This window comes from Mustelus asterias, chromosome 7 (genome assembly GCF_964213995.1).
Source record: "Mustelus asterias chromosome 7, sMusAst1.hap1.1, whole genome shotgun sequence".
NCBI lineage: Eukaryota > Metazoa > Chordata > Chondrichthyes > Carcharhiniformes > Triakidae > Mustelus > Mustelus asterias.
In genome coordinates, this window is record NC_135807.1 from 38,855,407 (window position 1) to 38,882,649 (window position 27,243).

The following is a 27,243-nucleotide window of genomic DNA, read 5'->3' on the forward strand; positions in this document are numbered from 1 at the left end:
CTTCCTCAGTATTGCACTGCATTGTTGATCTGGATTATGGGCTCAGTTCCCAGAAAGGGGCTTGAATCCACAACCTTTTATCCCGGAGGTCAATGATATAAAACGAGCTAACACTCACGGTCCAGTCTTATCTGAAAAGAATAGTCAGGAGATACTGGGAAGAGATCCCCTGAACCATGGAAGTGTGTCCTAGTTTGAATCAGGAGAGGAGGAGACAAAAACTAGAAAAAAAAACACCATTAGTCCAAACTCTGCTTTGCAGGACGCTGCTATTTAATGAGTACCGTTAAATCTAAAAGGATCTGAAGAGGCTGCTGTGACTGACAGCCTGGATTGTGACTTTGTCATTGCTGTGATTTGCCCACTCAAAGTCTTTTCTATCCCAAGACTGATGGTAACAATGCTGAAGTCCAAAGCTTTTAAATAGCAACAGATGCTTTTTCCATTTATAGTGAAGGCTGCATTGTCAGGCCTGGAATGTATGGAGAAATGATACTGTGACATGCCTGGGAGAGCTGATCAGAGATAAAAGGCCTCTGTTCCAGACATCGCGTGCCCATTCTCTGCTCAACCTCTGTCCCTTCCCCTTGCTGTCCTCTCATCTCCTTTTGACACTCAAACATGGCACCCAAGAAACCTGATCCCAAGAAAGAGGAACCGAAGAAGGAGGTGATGAAACCTATTGAGGCAGTCATCCCCAAAGAGCCTGAGTTTGACCCCAAGAAAGTAACTGTGAGTACACATCCCCCATCGACAAGATCAGTCTCTTTTAGTGTGAGATTTAAAGTGGACTGCCTGCCCAAAGGAAAACGGTGCATAAATGGAAAACTTCAGGCATGTTTAAGAAATAGAAAGAATGAATGTTTCAGGTAGGGACCTTTACTTTGGGTGCTTGTTTCAAAGGTTGCAGGGGTGGGGAGTAACTAGGCACCGAAAGACTTGCAAATGAGGACAAAGACTTTTAATACGAGGACAGGTGCAGAACTCAGTGAGAGATAGTTTGTAGACAGCAGAGTTTGGCAGTTTATACAGTAAGGTGGTTATGTTGCTGGACTAGCAGCCTAGAAGTTCAAAGTGCTGCGAATTGTGAAACTGAATTGAATGAATTTGGTAACGTGTATCATGTGTTTGCCAGGATGGTAAAAGCTGAACCAGATCAACTTTTCATCTTGTCCTTAAATAATTCCTACATTCCTATGCTGTGAGCTGGCACCAGAAAAATGAACATTAAAGCTGTCAGAACGTTGTGAAAACTCACTAATGCTCTGCAGGGAAGCTGCCACTCCTACCCAGTCTGGTGTACATACGCCTCCAGTCTGATTCTGTCATGTTGACTCTTAATGCCCTCTGATGTGGCTGAACAATCCATTCATTTGCAAACCATTGCTGCTGTTCAACAAGCCGGGACTCACAACTTCCCTGAGGAAACTAGGCCATTAATGGGATTTTGTGTCACTGCTCTCAAATCTAAGAACAATTTTTTAAAAGACTAAATTGACAGACGCAGCTTGAGGCAAAGTGTGGGGAGCATTGGGGAATTGTGACAAAAACAGAAAATGCTGGAAAATCTCAGCAGGTCTGACAGCATCTGTGGTGAGAGAATAGAGCCAGCATTTTGGGGAATTGTGCCTGGACATAGAGAGGGGTAGATAAAGGTTTGAATAGCAGAAGTAATGAGACATGGGAAGCACGGGCAGATTTTGCAGCATTGGAAATCTATGGTATTTTGTGGTTATATTAATCTTCAATTTGAAGATAAGCTCAGCCTTGCACAGGATATGAGAAAGTTGAGTGATAAAGCAGTACTAATCTATTGCTATCCATTGCCCAGCCTGAGTTACCTTGGGATGTTTCATTGCATGAAAGGTTTGATTGAAAATGCGACAGGTTTGAGGAGTATTTGATGAGACAATGTAGAAAGAGTTGTATCTAACCTGTGCTGTAGCTGACCTGTGCTGTAGCTGACCTGAGAGTATTTGATGGAACAGTGTGGAAGGAGCTTTATTCTGTATCTAACGTGTGCTGTAACTGACCTGAGGGTATTTGATTGGACAATGCACTTGGAGCTTTATTCTGTATCTAACCTATGCTGTAACTGACCTGAGGGTATTTGGTGGGACAATGCACTTGGAGCTTTATTCTGTATCTAACCTATGCTGTAACTGATCTGAGGGATTTGATGGAACAGTGTAGAAGGAGCTTTATTCTGTATCTAACCTGTAACTGACCTGAGGTATTTGATGGAACAGTGTAGAAGGAGCTTTATTCTGTACTTAACACTTGCAGTGCCTGCACTGGGAGTGTTCAGTGCTGCTCTGAGTGCCTGAAACAGACAAGTATATATGCTTCTGCTTAAGAAGCAGGAAATCCAGTCAAAATATACTTTGAACAAAATCTAGTTTTCATCTAGTTTGGTTTACTTTCCATCAGAAACAATCACCTTATTCACAAGACCAACAGATTTGAATTTTCTCCAATGATAACAGCACCTTGCATTTGGTTTTAACATAGGAAATGTGCCAAGCCACTTTCATAGGAGTGATAGCAGCTAAATTTGGCACTAAGCCACATAAGGAGATATCGGGACAGGTGACAAAAACCTGGCCAAAAGGCAGGAGGTTTTACGGAGGATGCCAAACAGAGGAAAAGAGGCAGAGGATAAATTAGAATCAAGGAATCCCTCGACCGCAGAAGGAGGCCATTTGGCCCATCCAACCTGCACTGACTCTCTGACAAGGCATCTTACCTAGGCCCACCCCCCCCAACTTATCCCTGTTTGACAGTTGTCAAACTAATTGCAAATTCAGATACATGGCTGACAGAGAGAAATTATTTTGACATCTTAATGTAAGTTCTGGTCCCTGTGATGAAAGATACTTGTGTTTTTTATCGAGCACCTTTGGTCATCCCAAAGCACTTTACAGCAAATTCATTAGTTTTCTAAGGACTAGTCACCACTGTTTTATATTCAAATACATCATCCATTGTGTTGACAGCAAGTTCCCACAAAGTGTATATGAGACATTGATGACTCTGTGTGTGAGGTCCTGATATCTTTCTTTAAATTACATTTTACATTGCATCCCCCGTCCTACTTTCACAGTTTAAATTAATAATCTGATCATTATGTTTTCTTGTATACCTCTCCATGGTGATCCCCTTAGGTTGAAAATAGAACAAAGGCATAGGCCATAGTGCCCCTCAAGCCAGTTCTGTCATTCAATGAGATTATAGATGATCTGTGACCTGACTGCGCATAATTGCATATGTCCCTATCCTTTAATATCTTAGAAAAACAAAAAATCGTCAGTATTGTGGAACATTGTTCTGAGCTGCTATCATTTTTTGCATGAAGAAGTGTTTCCTAATTTCATTCTTGAAGGATCATGGCTCTAATTTTTTGCCCAGGTCCCCTACTCCTAGTTTTCTCAATTAGTGGGATATTTCTTTCTGCCCTATTTGTTCTCCTTAATATCATGTAAACTTCAATCAAATCACCCCTTAGCCTTCTAAACTCCAGGGAATAAACTCTAGTTTATTTAATCTCTCCTCCTAGCTTATCCATTAGAATCCAGTGCTGGGACTTTCCAGTCCAGCCCACTGCAGGACCGGAAATTCCCAATCAAGGTCAATAGACCATTGGCCGGTGCCTCAAATTTTCCATCCCGCCCACAGTGGGAATTGTCGTGGGTATGATTGGAAAATCCCCACTAAGGTATCACCCTAATAAATCTATGCTGCACTCCCTCCAAGGTCAATGTATCCTTCCTAAAGTGTGGTACTTAGAATTGCTCCAGGTGTGGTCTGATCAGGGTTTTGTTTGGCTGAAGCATGACTTCTACCCCTTGTGTTCTGTTCCTCATGGTAGAAAAGGTCAGCATTCCACTAGCATTTTGATTCTTTTATGTACCAGTTCATGACATTTTAATGATCCACATACCAGGACACACAAGTCTCTCCACACCTCCACTTGTTCCTGGTTTTTCACCATTTAGAAAGTACACAGTTCTATCTTTTATCAGTCCAAAATAGATGAACTTGGAATTGCCAACATTGAAGTCCATTTGCCACAGTTTTGCCATTCAATTAATCTATCAACATCTCTTCATCATTTTATGCTTTCATCTACACTGCTTAAAATACCATCTGCCTTTGTATCATTGACAAGTCTGGATACGTGGCTTCCCACCATCGTTTAAGTGGTTAATTAGTAAAGTTGAGAACCTAACACAGATCCAAAAAGCCCAAATCTCTCTAGCCTTTCCTCATAATCCAGATCCCTGACACCGGGGGTGGGTGGGGGAGAGGGTCAGCATTGAGAATTCTTGCTGCACTTATGCCTTTAAAATCTTAAGAAATAGGAGCAGAGGTAAGTAATTCTGTCCTGTGGGCCTGCTCTATCATTCAATAAAATTATAGCCGATCTTCTACCTGAACTCCAACTTTCTGCCTTATCCCTGTCTCCCTTGATTCCTTTTGTGTCCAAAAATCAATCTAAAGCTCCTTTGTTTCTTGTTGGATGCATTTCCTATCAAGTTGGCCTTAACCGGCCTAAAGGAGGCATTTGAAGGAAAATGATAACAAGATAAATTGGAGAGAGGGGATGAAGGCACACAAAGGGCATCTGCATATCAAAAGTAAGAAGGGCTTTTCATGTAACAGCTGGAAGGTACTGAAGAGAAGTCTGGGCATGACTTGGATTCGCAGGCTACATATCTCCCTGCTCACTATTTACACTTGGATTAGGCCCTGTGGCTCTTTTCTATGCTTTGGTTTACAGCTCAATAATAGCAATGTAGATTAGAGCCCCAGAGGTCATGAGTTCAAGCCCGGTGGCGGAGATTGGAACAGATAACCCACTGCAGTAGCAAGGGAATGTTGAACTGTCTGAGGGCCTGCCTTCCAGGTGAGTTGTTAAATCCAAGGCATTGTTTGTTCTTATGTGGCTCAGTATCACATTTTGTTTGATAACCTACCTGTGAGTCACTTTAATGTTTTACTACGTCAAAGGCAATAAATGCAACTTCCTTTTGTTACAAGTCAAGGACACAAATACCATTGTGCTATTGGATACCTATTTCATTTTTTAAACTTTGATTTCTTTTAGCAGGTCTTGTAAAGTTTCCACCTGACACAAGTATTTTTTCCTTTCCAGCTTGAATTCACTGCCGACCAGCTTGAAGGTGAGGATGTAGGCATTACCCGCACGTCTAGATCTGGGACTCATTATAGGAGAAGTGAATAAAGTGTGGTGAATGCAGCACTGAAATCCCAGGATATACACACGATCAATGTTGAGCTGAAAGACCTTTATAGCATCTCTCATGCTCTCAGTGCATGAGAACAAACAATAAATTATTTTTTGAAGTATAGTCAGTGTTGTAATGCAGCAGACAATTTTCACAGAGCAAGGTGCCACAAATAGCAATTCGCAAAATGACTAGATAAATGGTTTTGGTTGTGTTAGTTGGAGGATGAATCTTGGCTGAATACTGGTAGAACTAACCTGTTCTTTGAACTGTCTTGAGATGACTTACATGCATCTAAGAGGGCAGATAGAATTAACTGCCTTGACAGTACAGAACCCCATTACTTTATTCAGTCTGGATTATGAGCTCAAGTTCAGAAATGGGGTTTGAACCCACAACCTTTTCACCCAGAGGTGAGGGCTATCACTGAACTCACCCCACCCTACCCCCATTTGTTGGTCCCAGCTACAGTAACAGTTAGGTGACTACCTGTTGGCCTCTGCCTGCAATAATTAGGAACATTAACTAGGATTCCACTCCTGATCATTATCCAGTGACTATGTTCAGAAAGTAAGGGACAAGGAGACAATTGGGCTTAATGGTGACACTCACCCATTGTTGAAAGGTCTGGGGGCACTCATCATCTAAAATCACAACAACAAGAGCAAAAACTTATGTTTCTTTAGAGCTTTTAATCTAATGCAAAGGGTTGGCCACTTGAGCAAGGCATTAAAATGTTGCAGAGTAGCAACTAGAGTCAGCAACTGACTGGGGAAAGTATAGAACAAAGAAAGGAGTAATCGTTTTGCCATCAACATTTTTATTATTCCTCCCTCCGGTTCATTTTTCCTTTCTTCTTTCTTCTGGTACAAAAATGGTGGTGGGGAGTTGGGAGAGCTAACAGATAAAAATGACCAAAACATCAAAGCTGCCTCAATCACCATCTCAGTCAGCCGAGCGTCACGCTACGGAAAACCCAGGGACCTGAAATCCTTCTCTACCTAGTTGGGATGGCCATAGGAATTAAATGATGGTGGGGGGCTGGGGTGAAGAGCGGGAATGCAACCACTGCATTGATGCCTAACATACAAATGGGCAGCAGCATACGTGCCTGTGTCAGGGAGAAGGTTGTTTAATTATTCAAATCGGCGTACTGTGCTGTTATAGGACAACATTTGCATTGTTCAGGGGCAATCCCAGACAGCCATTTCTCCACATCTCCACTGCTAACATGTGTAATTCAGGGAGTCCTCAGGTTATAGCAGGCGCAGCTTAATCTAGCCCCACACACTCTTCCACAGACACCGACATCATCACAAACACTGATGCAAACTGCAGATCTAGACACACAGAAAACTGCATCAAATCACTGACTCATTTAGTCTGAGACTCACTGTATTTGGGTTCAATATAATCTCTTATTTTGGCTCGTCTTACTACATAGAATTACATAGAGTATAAGCATAGAAACAGGCCATCCAGTTTAACAAATCCATGCTGGCATTTATCCTCTACTAGATCCTCCTCTCATCCTTCTTCATCTTGAACGTCATCAGCCTAACTTTATATTTCTTTCTCCTTCATTTGCTTATTTAGGTTCCCTAACTTCACCTATGTTAATTTCTTCAACTACCCTCTGTAGTGATAGTTCCACATCATCATCACTCTCTGGGTAAAGACATTTCATAGAATCATAGAAACCCTACAGTGCAGAAGGAGGCCATTCGGCCCATCGAGTCTGCATCGACCACAATCCCACCCAGGCCCTACCCCCACATATTTACCCACTAACCTATGCATCTCAGGACTCTAAGGGGCAATTTTTAACCTGGCCAATCAACCTAACCCGCACATCTTTGGACTGTGGGAGTTTCTTCTGATTTCCCAAAGTTATTTCTTGGTGATGATCTTACTTCGATGCCTCTAGTTTTGCTCTTCCCACATCTGAAACACTTTCCTGTGTTTACTCTAGCAAAAAAAAAATCCATTATTTTAAAGTAGATCAGCCTTCTCTGTTCACGAGCAAAGAGACTCCGGCTGTTCATCCTTTGCTGATAGGTGTAACCTCGTAGTTGTAGTATTCTATTCATAAATCTTATTTGTTCTCCTCCCAGTTCCTCTATATTCTTCTTCTTAAAATTAGACATTGCCAGCGGCGCTAGTGCAAGGCAACCCCTAATCTAAGTGTGCACTAGTCTGAGATAGTGAACAAGGAACCTGTGAGAGTATGACATGGGAAGTAATTTTAATGCCAATTCCGTCCCCCTCCCCCCCCCCCCCCCCCCACCCCCTGCTGTGAGACAAAAATGGGTTTTGAATCAATAGCATTTCACATCAGATGACTCAGTGCCTTGGGAGTAAGTAGGTAATCAGAATCATTGCACAGAATGTCCACGTCTCCACTTGACATGTCACATTTACCCAATTGTTCTTTTCTTTCAGATTTCAAGGAGGCGTTCACCCTGTTCGACAGAACACCCAACTCAGAGATGAAGATCACTTATGCCCAGTGTGGTGATGTCATGCGTGCTTTAGGCCAGAACCCAACTAATGCAGAAGTTATGAAGGTCTTAGGAAGACCTAAACAAGATGGTAAGTGTTTGAAAGGAAGCGCACAGGTTGCAGAGAAAAGCAAAGTACATGTGTTCGGTGAAAGAGCAATCTTTGTTCTTTTTCAGGTGAGCTGAGAGTGACTACCTTTTACATTAATGTAGCATTTGACTAAATGTGGCAACAAGGGACATTTGTAAAATTGAAGTCACTGAGAATGGGGGATGGGGAACTCTCCATTTGAATGGAATCATACTCATGTTGTTGGAGGCTAATCATCTCAGCCCTAGGACTTTACCAAAGCCTAACCATCTTTAGCTGCTTCATCAATGACTTTCCCCTTAATCATAAGGCCAGGATTGGGAATGTTCACTGCTGATTGCACAGTGTTCAGTATGATATACAACTATTCAAATAATGAATAGTCCATGTCCAAATGCAACAAGACCTGGACAACATTTAGACTTGGGTTGGTAAGTGGCAAGTAAATTCATGCCACACAAGTGCCAGGCAATGAACATGTCCAACAAGACATAACGTAATCCCTCCCCTTTACATTCAATGATGTTACTATAGCCAAATCCTCCACCATCAACATCCTGGGGTTCAACTTGACCAGAAACTTAACTGAACCATCCATATAAATACTGTGGCTATAAGAGCAGGTCAAAGACTGGGTTTCTTTCAGCAAACCACTCACCACCTGCCTCCTCAAAACCTTTCAACTGTCTATAAGACAAGCCAAGAATGCGATGGAATAATTTCTCATTTCCTGGATGAGTACCATTCAAACAACTCTCAAGCTCGATACCATCCAAGACAAAGGAGCCTGCTTGATAAGCACCCATTCCACAACTTTAACCCTTCATGCTATTAGTGCAGCAGTATGTTCTATCTACAAGATGCACTGCAGCAACTTATCAAAACCTCAACCTCCACCTAGAAAGATCAGGACAAGAGGCATATGGATCACCACCAAGTACAAGATCCCCCAAGCCTAACACAACTCTGACTTGGAGATATATTATTCTTCGTTCATTGTTGCTGGGTTAAAATTCTAGACGTCCCTACTTAAAAGTTATAGAAGAACCTTCACCACCCAGACTGCAGCCATTTAAGAAGGCAGCTCACCAGCACTTTCTCAAAGGCAATTAGAGATGGGCAATAAATGCTGACTTTAATGACACAGCCTATGAATTAATAAAAATGACGAACATACTAGATTTCCCCTTTTGGGCGGGGGGGGGGGGGGGGGGCACATTGTGTGAGCTATTTTTAAAAATTCTTCCTTGGGATGTGGATGTCACTGGCAGGGCCAAAGTTCATTGCCCATCCGTAGTTGCCCTTGCAAAGGTGATGGCGGCTGCCTTCTTGAACTGCTGCAGTCCCTGCGCTGAAGAAGCTCCCATAATGCTAATCTATAGTACTGTCCACCGAAAACATATCCACCACCCTCTCAGAATTGGAAGGATTTCCGCTGCAATGGATCCCTGAATGGTATTGTACAGGCATCTATAAACATCCTCTGACCTTAAAGGGTTAAATACCCGTGATATAGTCTAAGCATATAAAGATATCCTCCTACCTCAGTTAAATATTAATGTTTGAGTTTGAGCATGAGCATAAAGGCAGCCATTTAACACTGGACAATGTAGCAATTAGACAACTGGTTAGTTCAGTTATCCAGACTTGAAACATTAGCTCTTCGCAGATGCTGTCAAACCGGTTAAGATTTTCCAGCATTTACTGTTTTTGTTTGTGTCGCTAACAAAGATATTCATGAGAGTCATCATGCATGTTGCATCTAGTTATATACTGTCATTATATTTTTCGAAATAAAATAATTTCAATTTCCTATACTTTCAGAGATGAATACAAAGATGTTGGACTTTGACACCTTTCTGCCCATGCACCAACATGTCTGCAAAGTTAAAGACCAGGGCACATTTGAGGACTTCGTTGAGGGTCTGAGAGTGTTCGATAAAGAAGGAAATGGCACAGTAATGGGAGCTGAACTTCGCCATGTCTTAGCTACACTGGGTCTGTATCTCAGGACTAACTGATTTCTGATAAAGGGTATGAAAATTATGAGTCCAAAGCCATTCCTGTCACTGTGCCCTCATGGGATTAAGAGGAAGAAAGATAACCTTTATTGTTGCTGGTCTAGACTTTGTTCAGATCGTAAACCTTGTTGTTCATTCTTTGGCTGTCATTACCTATCTATTCTCCATTAATATTTTCCTGAACTGTTTCCTAATCAAGAGGTTCAAGAGAATGGTAAACATTATGCTGGAAACCAACCACACTGAACCAGTCCTTTGGTTTCGCAGGGTTCTTGCACTTGTTCTCTTTTGGAGTGTCCATCATTTATGTTGCAGAGGCAAGCTATAACCACAGGAATGCCCCCTTCTGTAGAGTTGTAGCTAATTGGAGGAATTGTTCACCACCAGATCTCCTGGAATTTGTATTAAAAGTCTCACTGTCAGAGCTGGAAGATCTTGTTCATGGACCCAAATGTCTTGGTTGTTTGAGTGGTGTTTCTGGTTGGTTAAGGTTGTAGTTCCTGATTGGTTAAAGTGGTAGTTTCTGGTTTGTGTTGGTGTATCTGGTTGATTAAGGTGGTTTTCCTGATTGGTTGAGTTGGTGTTTTTGGTTGATTGAGTTAGTGTATCTGGCTGGTGAATTGATGTTTCTGTTTGGTTGATTTGGTGTATCTGGTTGATGAGTTGGTGTTTCCGGTTGATTGAGTTGGTGTAACTGGTTGATTGAGTTGGTGTATCTGGTTTGTTGAGTTGGTGTATCTGGTTGGTGAATTGGTGTTTCTGGTTGGTTAAGTTGGTGTATCTGGTTGATTGAGTTGGTGTATCTGGTTGGTTAAGTGGTGTATCTGGTTGATTGAGTTGGTGTATCTGGTTGAGTGGGTGTTTCTGGTTTGTTGAGTTGGTGTCTGATTGGTGAAGTGGTGTTTCTGGTTGGTTGATTTGGTGTATCTGGTTGGTGAATTGATGTTGCTGGTTGGTTGAGATGGTGTATCTGAATTGGTTAAATTAGACATCCCATTTTTGCAGTTGCAGAACCTGGCTGATGGAGCTGAAGGCTCCTATTGGGTGAATTGTGAGTTATATTCATGGGCTTGGAGATTCAAGTTTAGAAGAGGTTGTTAACATGTAATAGCCCAAGAGAGAGAACATTTCAGTTAAATGTGACACAGATAGGGCCGTTTATATGCATTCTGAATAGATTGAAGGTTTATTGACTTAAGTGGAGGCTGTTCTTGGTTGCTTTATCATTACAGAGCTTCTTTAAAGTCTGCAATTTTTTTTGTATTTCCAATTTGCTTTCCTTTCATCTTAAAGGCTTTTGCTGGATTTACACTTACCCCTTCCACAGTTGTGGGCACTCCTCTTGTACTTCATTCAAGTGCCTATTCTCTACATACAAGCATTGACATCAACAGAATTATAGATAACCAAAATATGTAACTTCATTGTCTCACTGAGCACTCATTCCTACAGCTTCATCAAACAAGGTCAACCCTGGCCAAGTAGGTCACTCCTCAACACCACAAGCAACCTACGTGATTATACTTTAACATTGTAAACCACCCCAGGTACTTCAGGAGTCTGATCAGACAAAACATAACAAGAAGCCAAAGGAGTCTATACAGGTAACTGGGTTTGGTCAGAGGTAGAATAACCACCAGTTTGTATTATTTTAAAACCTTAGGAATAGAAAGCAACTTAACTGATTATCAGGTACTCAGCAAACAGTTAGCTTCTACCCCAGTAACTTCATTGCAGTGTGAATGTAAGCCTACTTGTGACAAATAAATAAAAATAAATAAATAGTAGTCAACCAAGAACCAATCCCTACAGGGTGAAAAAGAGATGGAGTGATAGACTGAGGGAATTGTAATATCTAGAGAGCTGAAGGCATAGTTGCTTATGTTTGGGTAATGGAAGTGGGGATGAACAAGAGGCCAGAGTTGGAGGAATGCAGAGTTCTCAGAGTGTTGTAGAGCTGGTGGAGGTTACCGAAATGAGCAAGAGAGTCAGTGGAGAAAACTGATCACAAGGGTGTGAATTTTAAAATGACGACATTCACGGTCAGGGAACTGATATAGGTCAGCGATCATAGGATGATTTGTGAATGGGGCGAATAGCAAGTTATTGCTGGAATATTGTCAGGGCCCATAACCTTTGCAGTATCCAGTGCCTTTAGTCATTTCTTGATATCACATGAAGTTAATTAAATTGGCTGAAAACTGGCATTTGTGATGCCAGGGACCTCAGCAGGAGGCTGACACTTCATCTGTAGGTTTGCCTGGTACTGCTCCTGTCATATTCTCCTGAACTCTTCATTGAACTAGGGTTGATCCCCTGGCTTGGTGGTAATGGGAGTGGGAGTACGTCAAGCTGTGGTTGTGTATAATTCTGCTGCTGCTGATGGCCCACAGCACCTCATGGATGCCCAGTCTTGAGTTTCTAGATCTGTTTGAAACCTATCCCATTTAGCATGGTGGTAGTGCCATACACATGACAGACTGTATCCTCAATGTGAAGACAGTCCTTTGTCTCCACAAGGACTGTATGGTGGTCACTCCTAGCTTGACCAGCTTGGTCATTAATGGTGCCACTGAACCATTCTTGGTGTTGGACATTGAAGTTCCCCACCCAGAATACATTCTGTGCCCTTACCATCCTCAGTGCTTCCCCCAAGTTGTGTTCAACATGGAGGAGTACTGATTATCAGCTGAGGCGGGGGAACTGGAGGAGTGGGAGCTGGTGGTACTTGATAATCAGGAGGAGGTTTCCTTGCCCATGTTTGACCTGTGTCTGGTGGCGATGCTGAGGACCCCCAGGGCAACTCCCTCTTAACTGTATACCACTGTGCCGCCACATCTACTGGCTCTGTCCTGCTGGTGGGACAGGACATACCCAGGGATGGTGATGTTGGTGTTTGGGACATTTTAAGGTATGTTTCTGTGACTATGACTATGTCAGGCTGTTGCTTGACTAGTCTGTGAACCAGCTCTCTCAATTTTGGCACAAGCCCAAGATGTTAGTTTTTAACTGCTTAAAATCAGAAGGATATATAAGATGGCATTTCAGTGTGACTTAACATGGAGTGTGACTTTGAACAGAGTGCTGAGAGTTGGGTGATTAGTGAGTTTGGAAGCGCTGATGCCGCTGTGCTTTTACCTTCACTAACATCTTCATCCTGTCGGGCTGGGTTCTTGCACGACTACTGGGGTAGAAGCTAACTGTTTGCTGAGTATCTGGTAAGCAGTCAAGGTGTATTCTATTTCTAAAGTTTAAGAAGAGTACAAACTGGTGGTAAGGTTAATAAAATATGAATATAAAAGGAAAATAAATAGGTGCATAATCTAATTAATAATTAATTAAAACACATTAAACATGGGACGACAGATTAGATGTCAAGGCTGCAGTATGTGGGAGTTCCTGGATGCCAGTGTGATCCAGGGCAAACACTTTCGCAGTAAGTGTGTCACAAGGAAAATCCATTCAGAATAATTGAGCTGGAGGCTGAGCTGTGGACATTGCAACACATCAGGGAGGGGGAAAGTGGCTAGTGAGACAGTTCATGTGTTGGTTTTAGTTTTTCAAAATTCCCTGGATTCGGAGAAGGTGCCATTTGATTGGAAAGTCACAAATATAACTCCTTTATTCAAAAAAGGAGGAAAGCAGAAAGCAGGAGACTACAGGTCAGTTAGCTTAACATCTTTCATAGGGAAAATGTTGGAAGCTATTATTAAAGGTGTTAAGGCACGCACTTAGTAACTTCAAGGTAATCAGGCAGAGTCAACATGGTTTTTTGAAAGATAATCAAATTTATTGGTGCTATTGGTGCTGTAGAGATTGATGAATTGCACTTAGATTTCCAAAAGGCATTTGATAAGGTTCATGGTATAGGGGGTAACATATTGGCATGGATAGACGATTAGCTAGCCAACAGGAAACAGATGGTAGCATAAATGAGTCTTTTCTGATTGGCAGAATGTGCCACAGAGATCAGTGCTGGGGTCTCAACTTTTCACAATTTATATAAATGACTTGTATGAAGGGACCAAAGGTTGAGTTGCTAAATTTGTTGATGATACAACGGTAGGTAGGAATGTAAGTTGTGGGGCCACAATTCTCCGGAATAAAAGCTAAGTGCTGCCACCAGTGGGAAAACTGGAGTGTTTCCTCATATTTAATTGGAGGAAATTTCAGCTCATCCAAATTGTCAGCTAGTTGACGGACAGGTAGTCTGACAACACAGAGGCAGTAGAGGGGTTGGGAGGTGGTGGTGGTGAGGTAGAATTAGATACAGTAGCATTGTTGGTCCCTTCACATTATGGAGGTCTGATCTTTCCCTACACTCTTCAGGTCACAGCCAGTTTGGCCAGTGGTGGTTTTACCACATCCCTGTTGGTAATGGACATTGAAATGCTGATGCCTCTTTCAGTTTATTTATTTATTATTGTCACAAGTAGGCTTACATTAACACTGCAATGAAGTTACTGTGAAAATCTCCTAGTCGCCACACTCCGGCGCCTGTTCGGGTACACTGGGGGAGAATGTAGCACGGCCAATGCACCTAACCAGCACACCTTTCGGACTGTGGGAGGAAACCAGAGCACCCGGAGGATGCCCACGCAGACACGGTGAGAACATGCCGACTCCACATAGACAGTGACCCAAACTGGGAATCGAACCTGGGTCCCTGGCGCTGTGAGGCAGCAGCGCTAACCCCTGCGCCACCGTGACACCCCAAATGATGATATTCATCAATATAAATTATTATATTCATTATTCAAATATTAATTAGTTGTGTCATAGAATGATACAAACAGAAAAGCAGGCCATCTGACCCATTGCACCTGTTCTTGCTCTTTGAGAGAGATATTCAATTAGTCCTACTCCTGCTCTTTCTCCATAGCCCTATATAAATGTTGTCCCTTATATTTATTCCATTTCCTTTTGAAAGTTACAGTTGAATCTGCTTTCAGTTAGTGAGGGGTTGGGAGGCAGCCCCTCTACAGCACAGTCTGCTACCAGTTACTTACCTCCAGGTGTCTAAACTATCCCCCGCTTTTGGCCTCAATTAGGTTCTTAATGAGCCTGATCAGCTATCTGTTGCATGTGGGATCCCTGCCAGCCCCAGTTCAGCCTGTGCAAAAATTGCCTAGAAGTGGGTTGGAGCCAAGGGACTGATGTGCCTGCGCACGGGGCAAATTTATAATCCCAAATTCAGCCCCAACACAGCCTGAAAACCCAGCTCCTAGTCTCTGCCTCAGTAATGATTGGTGGTTAAAATAGATTTTCCATGAATTAGGATGTTCAAAGGCCTTACTCATTGTTTATAGCCAACGAGAGGCCTTTAGACTTGCGCCATGAGCCCGACCTTTAACTCTGAGTGAGGGTTGTGTGGGTAGTGAGCTGAGGCGTACCATCCACACCATCCGCTTAGTTCCTGACCATCATCTGCATGGGCACCATCAGTCTCCTGCCAGAGTCCAGGGCAGTCTCTAGGATCTAGATCCGCTTGCCAGTGGGCTGACCTGGTGGAGAAACCACAACATTTTACCCCGAGCAGACCTCAGACTAAAGCTGTGGCAGGGCCTAGAGATAACATCCTCAGAGTCTTATCTGCATCGTTAAAGAGGCACTCACTCTTTCTATCAGGTGCCCCACTCACCTGTTCAAAAGAACAGGGAAAAATGCAACCCACTGGAAGATAAGCAGATGCAGAAGGGTATACGCTGCCGCCATTTTAACTGCTTCCCCATACGGGTTAAAGTCATCCTTGCACAAGCTCCCCTCTGCGGCCTGAACGTTTCTAAAAATAAGGCACGAGTAAAAAGTAAATTTAGAACAGATACAGAAAGAATTTCTTCATGCGAAGGCTGACAAATGTCTGGAATAACATGCCAAGTAAGGAAAAAGAGGGAGACTTTAACATCCTCAAAGGACTTTAGAATGCTTGTTTGAAATGGACTTTAATGGAGCTATTGGCTTTTTCTTGTCCCTGGTCCTTCACATGAAAAGCAACCAGGAGAAAAAAGAACATCAGAGCAGTTAGTACAGCGGCAGATTCAGTCTCTGTCGCAATGAGAGATTAATCCGGGTTGTGCACTATTTCGGGCATCCAAGGGTTGCTGGTTACTCTGAGGATTTAGCTAATCCAGAAAACTCCCCAGTATGGATGAACAATATCACTGCAAGATGCCCTTGAATGGGCTGAGAGGGTTGTATCATTCTTTGCACCTGCCTGGGACATCTGCCAACTCAGCGCTGGGGGTGGGGGAGGAGGGGGGGGTGGTTGGGGCGGGGTTGCTGCTGGCAGGAAGGACAATGGCTGTTTTGGGAATTAGATCAGAGGAATTAAAATGGAAACATATCACTACAGTCATTAAGACAAGGTGACCTTCAGCGCCATGGACAGAGCATGATGATATTTTAATGATCATTCTGACCTTCTCAAATGTTTGGCAAATAGCAAGGGCCCCACTTACCAACAGTTTGCTGCTAATATTATTCCTCTTTCCCCCTACCTTTGTAAGTTCTGACAATGGAATAAGAATATTATAAAATATTAACATTTTCAGGAACAAGAAACGCCATAAGTTTCAGCAAGTCTGTCCTTGCCTCTTAGCTCAACCCTACCAAACCTCTTTTTCACTATATCTCTCAATCCTTTCTCTTCAGAAGTACACTTAATCACCTACATTTGTCGCAGCAATACTTTTCACAACTCAAATCCCCTTCAGGTTGGCTGAAGAGTAGGAGTGCTCCCAGCATTCTGATCAACATTCCCCCAAACACATCGGTGGGATGTTATAGATTCAAAGAGTCATAGAGGTTTACAGCATGGAAGCAGGCCCTTCAGCCCAATTTGTCCATGCCACCATTTTTATTTTAAAACCCCTAAGCTAATTCCAATTGCCTGCATTTGGCCCATATTCCTCTATACCCATCGTACCCATGTAACTATCTAAATGCTTTTTAAAAGTCAAAATTGTACCCGCCTCTACTACTATCTCTGGCAGGTTGTTCCAGACGCTCACCACCCTCTGTGTGAAAAAATTGCCCCTCTGGACACTTTTGTATCGCTCCCCTCTCACCTTAAACCTATGCCCTCTAGTTTTAGACTCCCCTACCTTTGGGAAAAGATATTGACTATCTAGCTGATCTGTGCCCCTCATTATTTTATAGACCTCTATAAGATCACCCCTCAGCCTCCTACGCTCCAAAGAAAAAAGTCCCAGTCTATCCAGCCTCTCCTTATAACTCAATCCATCAAGTAGCATCCTAGTAAATCTTTTCTGCACTCTTTCTAGTTTAATAATAGCCTTTCTATAATAGGGTGACCAGAATTGCACACAGTATTCCAAGTGTAGCCTTACCAATGTCTTGTACAACTTCAACAAGACATTCCAACTCCTGTATTCAATGTTCTGACCGATGAAACCAAGCATGCCGAATGCCTTCTTCACCACTCTGTCCACCTGTGACTTCACTTTCAAGGAGCTATGAACATGTACCCCTAGATCTCTTTGTTCTGTAACTCTCCCCAACGCTCTACCATTAAATGAGTAAGTCCTGCCCTGGTTCAATCTACCAAAATGCATTGCCTCGCATTTGTCTAAATTAAACTCCATCTGCCATTCTTCAGCCCACTGGGCCAATTGATCAAGATCCCGTTGCAATTGGAGATAACTTTCTTCACTGTCCACTATGCCACCAATCTTAGTGTCATCTGCAAACTTACTAACATACCTCCTATATTCTCATCCAAATCATTAATATAAATAACAAATAACAGTGGACACAACACTGATCCCTGAGGCACACCGCTGGTCACAGGCCTCCAGTTTGAAAAATAACTCTCTACAACCACACAGAAGCCAATTTTGTATCCATTTAGATACCTCATGTTGTTGGTGAGTAAATATTGGTCTAGCTAGCGACATCCATATCCCAAGAATGAATTTTTTTTTAAATGACTGTCACTTTGATCTACATAACAGGTCCATTGTGAGCTTTTAGAAATAATTTGGTTTTTGTTTCAGTTCTGCCTCTTAGGATCTTGTGTTTTCAGTTGACTTTACCTATGAATTTCAGAAGAAAATTACATCCTTAACAGTCAGTTGTTCCCAAATTTTAAACATATTTTAGTTGTTGTCAGTGGAACGAATCAAAATATTGGTCCAGATTCTTGCTATAACTCTAACGGAACACTTCAGAACTGGATACGCTGGGTCCCACACTGTGATAAGTAGGAGCTGTATTGTCAGGATGGTCTTCACTTGAACAATGCTGGAACCAGTGTTCTGGAGAGTTATAATACTTGGACAGACAGTAGAGAGGGTTTTAAACGAAATGATGGAGGGAAGGGATCATGTTAGAGGAGATGCAATAAATCAAAAGGGTAGCGAAGGTTATTATAATAAAGAATTATTTGAGAAGGATGCATCACCTGTGACTAAGTTAGGAAGTTAAACATAGGGTATGATGTTATGAAAAAATTCGAAGTGCCGAATGAGTGGGAAAATGGGAGAGAACCGCATCGGTTTTTTTTCAGCAAGCTGTGAGTCGCAATCTTATGGCTCAGTGCAAAAAAAAAGCCAGGATGTGATTCTCGCCAGTGTGGGGCTGTCACAGGGATCAGTGCTCGGGCCTCAACTATTTACCATCTATATCAATGACTTGAACGTGGGGACCGAATGTATGGTAGCTAAATTTGCTGATGACACCAAGATAGGTAGGAAAGTAAGTTGTCAAGAGGAAGCAAAGAAGTTGTAACGGTTAAGTGAAAGGGCGAAAAATCTAACAGATGGAGTTTAATCTGGGAAAATGTGAACTTGGCAAGAACAATAGAAAAGCAGCGTACTATTCAAATGGAGAGATTTAGAATTTGAATTTTAATAGATAAGGGAGTAAACTCAGGAAAGTGGAGTTGAGACTACAGTCAGATCAGCCATGATTCTATTGAATAGTGGAGCAGGCTCGAAGGCTGAATGGCCTACAGCTGCTCCTGAGCCCTGTGTTTCTATCACCATTGATGATTTCAGCCCTGTTGCTGGCCACAGCTCAGGAATGTGCATGACAATATAATGTCCAGCACCATCTCCTCCATGGGTCTAAGAACACGCAGATGTGCCTGTTCCCTTCTAGTTAGCTCCTGCTGCCTCCAGTTGTGTGCTATCTCGCCTGAAAGAGAAAGATAAAAGTATCAGTGAATGTTGTATGATCCTAATGCTGATGTGCCTGTCAGAGTTGAATAGTTAGCAGTATGTTTAAGCTGGTATGGGGCTTGTAGCCAGGCTACGTGTGTGAGGAGGAGATGTGCATATGAATGTTAGCTATGAGTCCTGATTGATAGAGATTGTTGGTAGGTGTGTGATGGTGGCCATGTTATTTGTCTGAGACTAGCAGGGCAGTCAGTGGCGAGATGGTATTTGAAAAATGTATTCACTGACTTTGAACACATGTGTGAGGTTTATGCTTCTTGTGGGACAGCACCCAAGTTAATGGGGCTTTACTCCTGGCATTAACTTCCAGAGCCACCTTTATATTTTGACTGTGTGCATGGAAGGCCTCCTGATCCCCTGCTGATGAAGGGTAACTCTTCCATTTTCCAATTCTTCCACCAAGACCTCCAGAGCAGGATCCAAAAACCTAGGCAGTTTACTCAGATGTTGTGTCAGTCTTTGCTGTTTCCCAGGTCAGATACAGTTCTTGCAAGACTTTCAGTACATGCTGTAGCCACAATGCATCTCCCCGTTTAGGAGGTGCAGGCTAGCTTTAACTGCTGCTGGCAAGTTATTACTTTTGGTCCCCCTCTGATAGGTGCAGTCAATGAATGGTGCTGGCTACTTGCAACATTCAAATGAGCAGGCAGCACCATGTTGGCGTACTGCCTGTGTTATATTGAGCGGGTGCAGCTCAATTGCCTATCATGACCCCTCTGTTCATGTTCCGGACTGTCCAATGTAGCCTCCCTTCTGACTCTTCCGTCCTCTTTATCCTTGCCAGCCTGAAGCAGGACTCAGATGCCTGCTACCCTTTGATTTATCTCATCTCCTCTAACACAATCCCTTCCCCCCTACATATCCCAGTGTGGGACCCAGCATATCCAGTTCCTGCCTTATTGTGAAGTGTTCTGTTAGAGTTACAGCAAGAATCTGAACATATTTTTTGATTGCATTTCCCTTCATGCCACTGACAACAATGAAAATATGTTTTAAAACATCTGTTACTCTGCTCTTGGCCTCTGCTGGGGATTGGTAAGTTCCTTCCTTTGTTTCCTTCATTCTCAGGATGTGGGTGTTGCTGGTAATGTTGGCGTTCATTGCTGATGCTTAGATGCCTGTTAGCACTGGAACTTGAGAAACTCGGCATCACCACCAGCAGCAACCAAGCCTCCCCCGGTACCACAGTAGAAAACAGCACCACTGCAGGGAAGTCCATTGTCAACTTATCGGACTACACACTTCAACCAGATGAAATCGAAGTTCTCAGCCGAGGGCTTAATTTTTGCCCCACCACCAAAATAGACCCCATCAGTCTCGCAGCAGACACAGAGACGGCATCTCCACATCAGCACTTCAGAAGACAGATAAGAGCCATCACTGGAGTCGCCAGTGGGGCTTAATGACAAACCATTAGTTTTGTTGTCACTTTTATTGATATCAGCTTTTATATTTTAAATCTTAAACTCTTTTTAGGTTCTTAAACTGCCATGATTGGATTTGAACTCTTTCTCTCGATTACTAATCCAACAATATAACACTTCGGCGCATATTCGTTCTTCTCACCTTTGTCTACATTTGTCCCTCTACAGCTAACAGGTCAGGTGCCTGATCTCACTCTTGACTTCTCTCCTCTCCCCAACACTGCTGGGCACCAGGAGATGTTAAGGACTCTTCCCACCAACAGGGGCAGAGTTGAGGATTAATGAGACAGCGTGCGGGCAGAGAAAAGGAGAGGAGAGAGAAGGAGGGAGTTGGAGTTTGCAGCTTTTTTTCACAGTAAGGATTTAGCTTTGGCTCTTGATGCTAACATCACTATTCCTGGTTTTCCAACAGGTGAGAAGATGACAGAGGATGAGGTAGAGCAGCTGATGGCTGGACAGGAAGATGCCAATGGATGCATCAACTATGAAGGCAAGTTATTAGAATCAATGTCGAAAGCTAGGCACTATGGCACAGTGGATAATAGCAACGGTCTTTGTGATACTGAACCATACAGTGCACACATGGGCCAGCGGGTTCTGAGACTGGGGGAACATGAAATTGCATGAAGGGGATTACCTCCAGGAACCCACCTGTCCCAACCTGATAGTGATTTTACAGTGGGTCAGGCAGGTTCTTGAAGGGGAGGCTTGCCTTGTCCCATTTAAGGCCCTTAAGTGGCCACTAAATGGGCACTTATGGGCCTTTTCCCACTCAGCCTCGATTTTTAGGTTGGCAGACAGTTTATGGGGGGGGGGGGGAACCAATAATTGGACAGAGCTGGAACTCGGGTGGGAAAGAGTGTGGGAGGCTCCATTAGAAGCCCCCTTCTGACTGAGGTTGCCTTCCTCTTAAGGCCCAGGTTTGGAACCCTTTGTGAATTACTGGCAGCAAGTAAATTCAAACCCTCAAATGAGATGCAGCTCAGACCTCCCGCTGTCAAGTTGCCCTGATTCTTTTACGGGCTTCTGATGCCACATGACGCCATGGGGAAAATTTCTTGCAGCCTCAAAAGTTGAAGACAAGTGACTCACTGCCATCCTTATTTGGATTTCAGCCTCTTCTGAGCAAGTTTAGTCAAACCTATTAGTCCACCTCTGGGAAAAGCACATGGAGACGGGAATATTTCCAGGAGCAAGTCTGATATGCATCTTTCCAAATTTCCTCATGCCCTCAGCACCAAAGCTGCCTCTGCCAGCCTGGGAAAATTCTGCCCCAATGGTGTAGAAAATAGCATTTAATCCAGACTAGGTCAGTAGGGCATATTCTTTCGATGCTGGAGCAGTGTCAAAGGATCTTGAATTTAACCTTTGCTGGATCTGACCTAGAAGGTATTCAGTGCTGAATATTCCATTCTCAGGACTTCTCTTCACTACCAGGCACTATAAACAATTTGGGAGGTCTTTTGGTGCAGTGATAGTGTCCCTACTTCTGGGCCAGCAAATCTGGGTTTAAGGCACAATTAACGAATTGATGGCCATGGAAGGTGCGCTCATAATGTAGCCAAACTGATTGCTCATCAGCCCTCAAATCTTCCTGTTCGCCTGATGGCAGGTGGTAAGGGTGGGAGGGTTTCCGGGTCAGCCATACTGCAGAATGCAATGGCAAAACCACAGCAGTACTTTGCCAAGCATAAACATGGACCAATCCAATGGGAGTCCATGGTCACCAAGGCACTGTTAGAGCATGGTACCTGAAGGCAAGTGATCAGTAATTTGCTAGTGAATTTAAATTAAAGAGTTCAGTGCAAGACTTGAAGCCCCAACAATACTATGAGTTAAAAGTTTCCTCCACACTGCTTTATTAGAAAGAGAGAAAGAACTTGCATTTATATAGCCTCAGGATGTCCAAAAGCACTTTATTGCCAATTAGGTACTTTTGAAGTACAGTCACTGCTGTAATCTGGGGAGCATGACAGTTTCTTTGTGCATAGCAAAGGCCCACAAATAGCAATGTGACAATATTGAGAATATCTGTTTTTTAGTGATTTTGGTTGAGGGATTGGCGAGGACACCAACAAAACTTCCCTGCTGTTCAAAGGTTTCCATGAAATTTTTCCATTCCTTTTATCTGAAATACAGGGCAGCACCCCCTCAATATTGATACTGTTGCATCTGTGCAAGTATCTGAGCTTAGTACTATCCACTGGCCACATGTCTCCCTCAGGAGCCCAATGCTAGCTCCACAAGATAGCTGGATCTCTTTGGAGCCCAGTGTGATCTTCACTGGTGAGCTGGGAGCTCAATGCTGTCCATGGGCCACCTGGGTCCCTCTCATGCCCAATGTTAACTTTACTGGCTACCTGTGTTGCTATAGAGGCCGATGGCCTTACCAGTGAAATACATTCTGTCGGCCTGTTTAAAACATTGAAACTCTCAACAGACTGATACTAGTATTGATAAACTGGAAACCAAAAACTGTAATCTCACCTCGGCTACAAGCAAAATTTCCTGCATTTAAGGCTATCAAACAATTAACTTCCTCTTTGTTATTTTTCAGCTTTTGTAAAGCACATCATGGCTGGTTGAAGATTGGAAGCCATTGGTGAGCATGTTTCCTTTGTTGAGAAAACTGATTTATAACTTTCATAATTTTTTACTCCCACAGTCCAAAGATGTGTGTAGGGTTAATGGATTCATGATTCTTAATTCTGTGTTTGTTTTTATTAATCAGGTTTGGTTACTCATATCACAGGATTTGGGATTAAATTCCCACTGGCACAGGGTGAATGAATCATTTAAATTCACCCTATTTCCAAATTACCCCACTGGCTTTCAGCTTCTTGGGGTGAGCAGGTGCCTAAGGTTTTATAATTATTCAATCACGAGGTGGCTATCACTGACAGAGTCAGCATTAATTGCTCATCCCCAATTGCCCTTGGGAAGGTGATGGTCTGCGCCTTCTTGACAACTGAGAGCTTTTCTAGGCCATTAATAATCAATAATGTTGATGTGGGTCTGGAGTCAAATATACACTTGGCTTGGTAAAATCAGCTGATCTCTTCTCTGAAGGACATAAGATGAGTTATTATGACAATCTAGTAGTTGCATGATTACCTTTACTGTTCCCAGCTTTTAATTGCTGATTTATGTCATTAATTGAATTTTAAATTCCCTAGTGGCCAGGATGGGATCATTAGTCTAGGCCTGTAACTTAACCACCATGTTACCACTTCAACGGTATCATGGGAACATGGCTTCTCACTGGGGGTATTTAAATTAAGGACCTCTGACCTCTGGTGGGATTAACAGCAAAGGTCCAGTGTGGACATATCCCAACATCTTCTTTGAGACAAGGCCATCCCTTGTGCAATTTCCTCCCTATTCTATTTTCTATCATTCCATTGACGATGATCTTCCTGGACCTTGAATGAATCCAGTGAACCAGATGGTCAGTTAGTATGCTCCCCTTCACAGGCCGTATGCTCCTAAACCAACACAGCTCTGCCCGGCAGTGTGTTCCCGAATCAGCACTGCTCTGGCCTGGTTGTAAAGGGCTAATCAAGGTGGACTGTCCCATCGTAAAGAGAAGTCTCTTTATGGGGCTTTTCCATGCAGCGTGACAAGCCTGGATCATTGACAGTGCTAAAGGAGGGATCATGAAGTGGAATCCCCGTCTCATTGACCTACATGTTTGCTGCAGTGCAATGAGAGAAAATGAACAATTATGTTGAAGCAGAATTTTAGTCATCTTATACCAACCGGCACAAGTCGATGTTTACAAACAAGTTGATAGCTGATCCCATCTATCAGCTAACTATTATCTTATAGTGGAGAAGGAAAGAAAATTGTTAGTGGGTTGTGTAGCAGTGAGCCATATGGGTCAGGAAAATCCCATATCCAGTCTGTGCGGAGTTAACTGGTTTCAACCAAGACAGCATTCATACTTCGAAGATTAGTGCTCTGTGCTGGGGGGGTGGGGGGTGGGGGTTTTGGATGGGGGAAATCAGCCTGGGTTCTTGTTTGTAATCAATATCCTTCTGGAAGTGGACACCAGTTTTGGGATTGGTTTTGATGCTTTCCCACAAAATGAAAAAAAAGAGCTAACATATTATTAAAGCAAATTACTGTGGATGTTGGAATCTGAAACAAAAACAGAAAATGCTGGAAAATCTCAGCAGGTCTGACAGCATCTGCGGAGAGAGAATAGAGCTAACGTTTCGAGTCTGGATGACCCACACAAAGAATGTGCATTGGTTATTGCACAGGACCATCAACTTAGAAAGATGTGTCAGCTTCACGGTGACTTTTACTGATTCTAGCTTTTTTTGTTAAAAATTTAAAAATTGAATTCAAATCCTCAAATGCCCATGGTGGGATTTAAATTTATATTCTAATCTAGGAGCATAATCTTTACACTATTTTACCCCCAATTTGTGGGCTGGCAGCAGAAGGTTTTTCAGGAAATTGACATCAAAACACGATTGGTTCACAATGATCCATCAGGGAAGGAAACCAGCTGTCACTATCTGGTCTGGCCTATCAATAACTTTAGTCTCACACGAGTTGGTTGACTCTTAATGGCATCTGAAGTGTTTATTAAGCTGCCCATCTGCAAAAGTGGGGACTAAAAGAAGACCCATAGACATTTTTATGGGACAGGAAATAAATGTCTCGCTATCTGCATGGGCCACATCCTTTGAACACACTTAAGTAGGAAACTTAAAGGATAAGAGGGATCTATACTCAGGAGAAAGCAGCCCGCTTTCCATCCATTGGCTTAAACATCCACTTGCTCTCCTACTGATATACCATGGCTCCAGTTTGTACCGTTAGTTTGCACTACAGCAACTTGCCAAGGCTTCTTCAGCAGCTCCTTCCAAACCTGTGACCTCTGCCAACTACTTGGAAGAGGGCAGCATGTGCATTGTAATTCCATCATCCCCCAGGTCCTCTCCAAGTTACTCACCATTAGAACTTGGACATATAGCACTATTCCTTCATCATCCCTGGGTAAAATCCTGGAACACCTTAATCTGGTGTGGGAAGCACCCTCACCACATGGACTGCAGTAATTCATCTTCTCAAGAGTACCTAGGGTTGGGCACTAAGTGGCAGAATTAATTTAAAGGAAAGACTACCCAGATAGAGAACCAGACTCTTCACCTTCGTGGAAATAGTCACTGAAATTCAAAGTAATTTATTGTATGTGAAGCGCTTTTGCATGCTTCTGACGAAATGTATAATCTGTATACAGATATCATTCTTTTCTTTTCATTTCCTTTCCTTCCAATCACATTTTATTTGTTTCCTTCATATTTCTTTATAACAGCAACTTTTCTATTTGATTTCATTTTTCAGAGCTCCAGCCTCAGACTCAATCCCTCCCTTTTGACCAACAGGACAGCACCCAGTGCAAATGTTCCCTCTCCCAGACCTTGGTGATCTTAAACAGCCCTCGAATCCCATGGAACATTTATATTTGTCTTGGTATCTCTGTAATCCTGTCAGCAACTAACATCAAGGATTTCCTTGTAATGGCCCAAATGTAATTATTTTCTGTGAAATAAAATCAACTTTTCAAATGGTTCAATGAAATTTTACAGTCATTTTTTAAAAAAAGGTAGTTAAAATATTTTGTTATGTCCAAAAGGGTGTGTTGGAAATGAAATCTACACTGTGCACTTAAGGCTTCCGAACCTTTACATGAAGCAGAACAGATAGGATCATAGAATGGTTCCAGCACAGGATGAGGTTATTCAGCTGCTTGTGTCTGTGCTGCTTCTCTGCAAGAACAACTCAGCTGGTCTTTTTCACCACAGCCTGCAAATCATTTCTCTCCAGATAATATATTGGAGCCTTTAACATCGCTGTCCATTTCTCCAGGCTGCAACATGCTTCTAAAAGTGCATGCTCTTCCAGAACAATTGTGGGCGGCACGGTGGCACTATGGTTAGCACTGCTGCCTCACAGCTCCACAGGGACCCAGGTTCAATTCTGACCTTGGGTTAATGTCTGAGTGGAGTTTGCACATTCTCCCCGTGTCTGCGTGGGTTTCCTCCGGGTGCTCCGGTTTCCTCCCACAGTCCAAAGATGTGCGGGTTAGGTGCATTGGCCATGTGAAATTGCCCCTTAGTGTCAGGGAAATTAGCTGGGTAAATTCATGGGGTTACGGGATAGGGACTGGGTGGGATTGTTGTCGGTGCAGGCTTGATGGGCCGAATGGCCGCTTTCTGCACTGTAGGGATTCTAATTCAGACTTTTGGTGGAGGTGGGTGCAGATTGGCTCCAGGGTTGCCAACTCCAGTATTGCACTGGAATATTCCAGGAATTGAAGATTAATCTCCAGGAAACTGTTGTGCGCATAACCCAGGAGAAAAATCATCAGGATGTTAAAAAATATTACCAGATATAAGAGTTATGAAAACAGAGGAAAATGAGGCTGACAGTCAAGCATCATCCAATTGGGTGATGAGTCTCTTTACTTTCCAATTGGTTCAATGTAGGAAGGTAGTGCATCGTCGTGATGGATATGTTGACCAAATAATGGCTGGAGCATGGGGGTAAGTCATGTGATCAAACCTCCAGGAATACACTCCATCACAGTTGACAAGCCTAGATGACTCAGTTGGCTGGATGGCTGATATGGAACAGATTGGTGTTAACAGCATTGGGTTTGATCCCTGTTCTAGCTGGTGTGGACTGGGGACTTGCCTCCTTGTCCTACCTGTGGTAGAGGTCATGGTGCTATGGATTGGACTTG

General features: G+C 43.0%; 1 protein-coding gene across 1 annotated transcript; it reads left to right on the forward strand.

The window, feature by feature from the left end:
• The first annotated feature begins 537 nt into the window (after positions 1–537).
• Positions 538–26,069, forward strand: LOC144495652 (myosin light polypeptide 6-like). Its single transcript, XM_078215913.1, has 7 exons — positions 538–732; positions 5,156–5,183; positions 7,692–7,841; positions 9,666–9,839; positions 20,896–20,973; positions 23,041–23,085; positions 25,842–26,069. The coding sequence occupies exons 1-6, from the start codon at positions 622–624 to the stop codon at positions 23,067–23,069; spliced, it is 570 nt and encodes a 189-aa protein (XP_078072039.1). The 5' UTR covers positions 538–621; the 3' UTR covers positions 23,070–23,085; positions 25,842–26,069.
• The last annotated feature ends 1,174 nt before the right edge of the window (positions 26,070–27,243 follow it).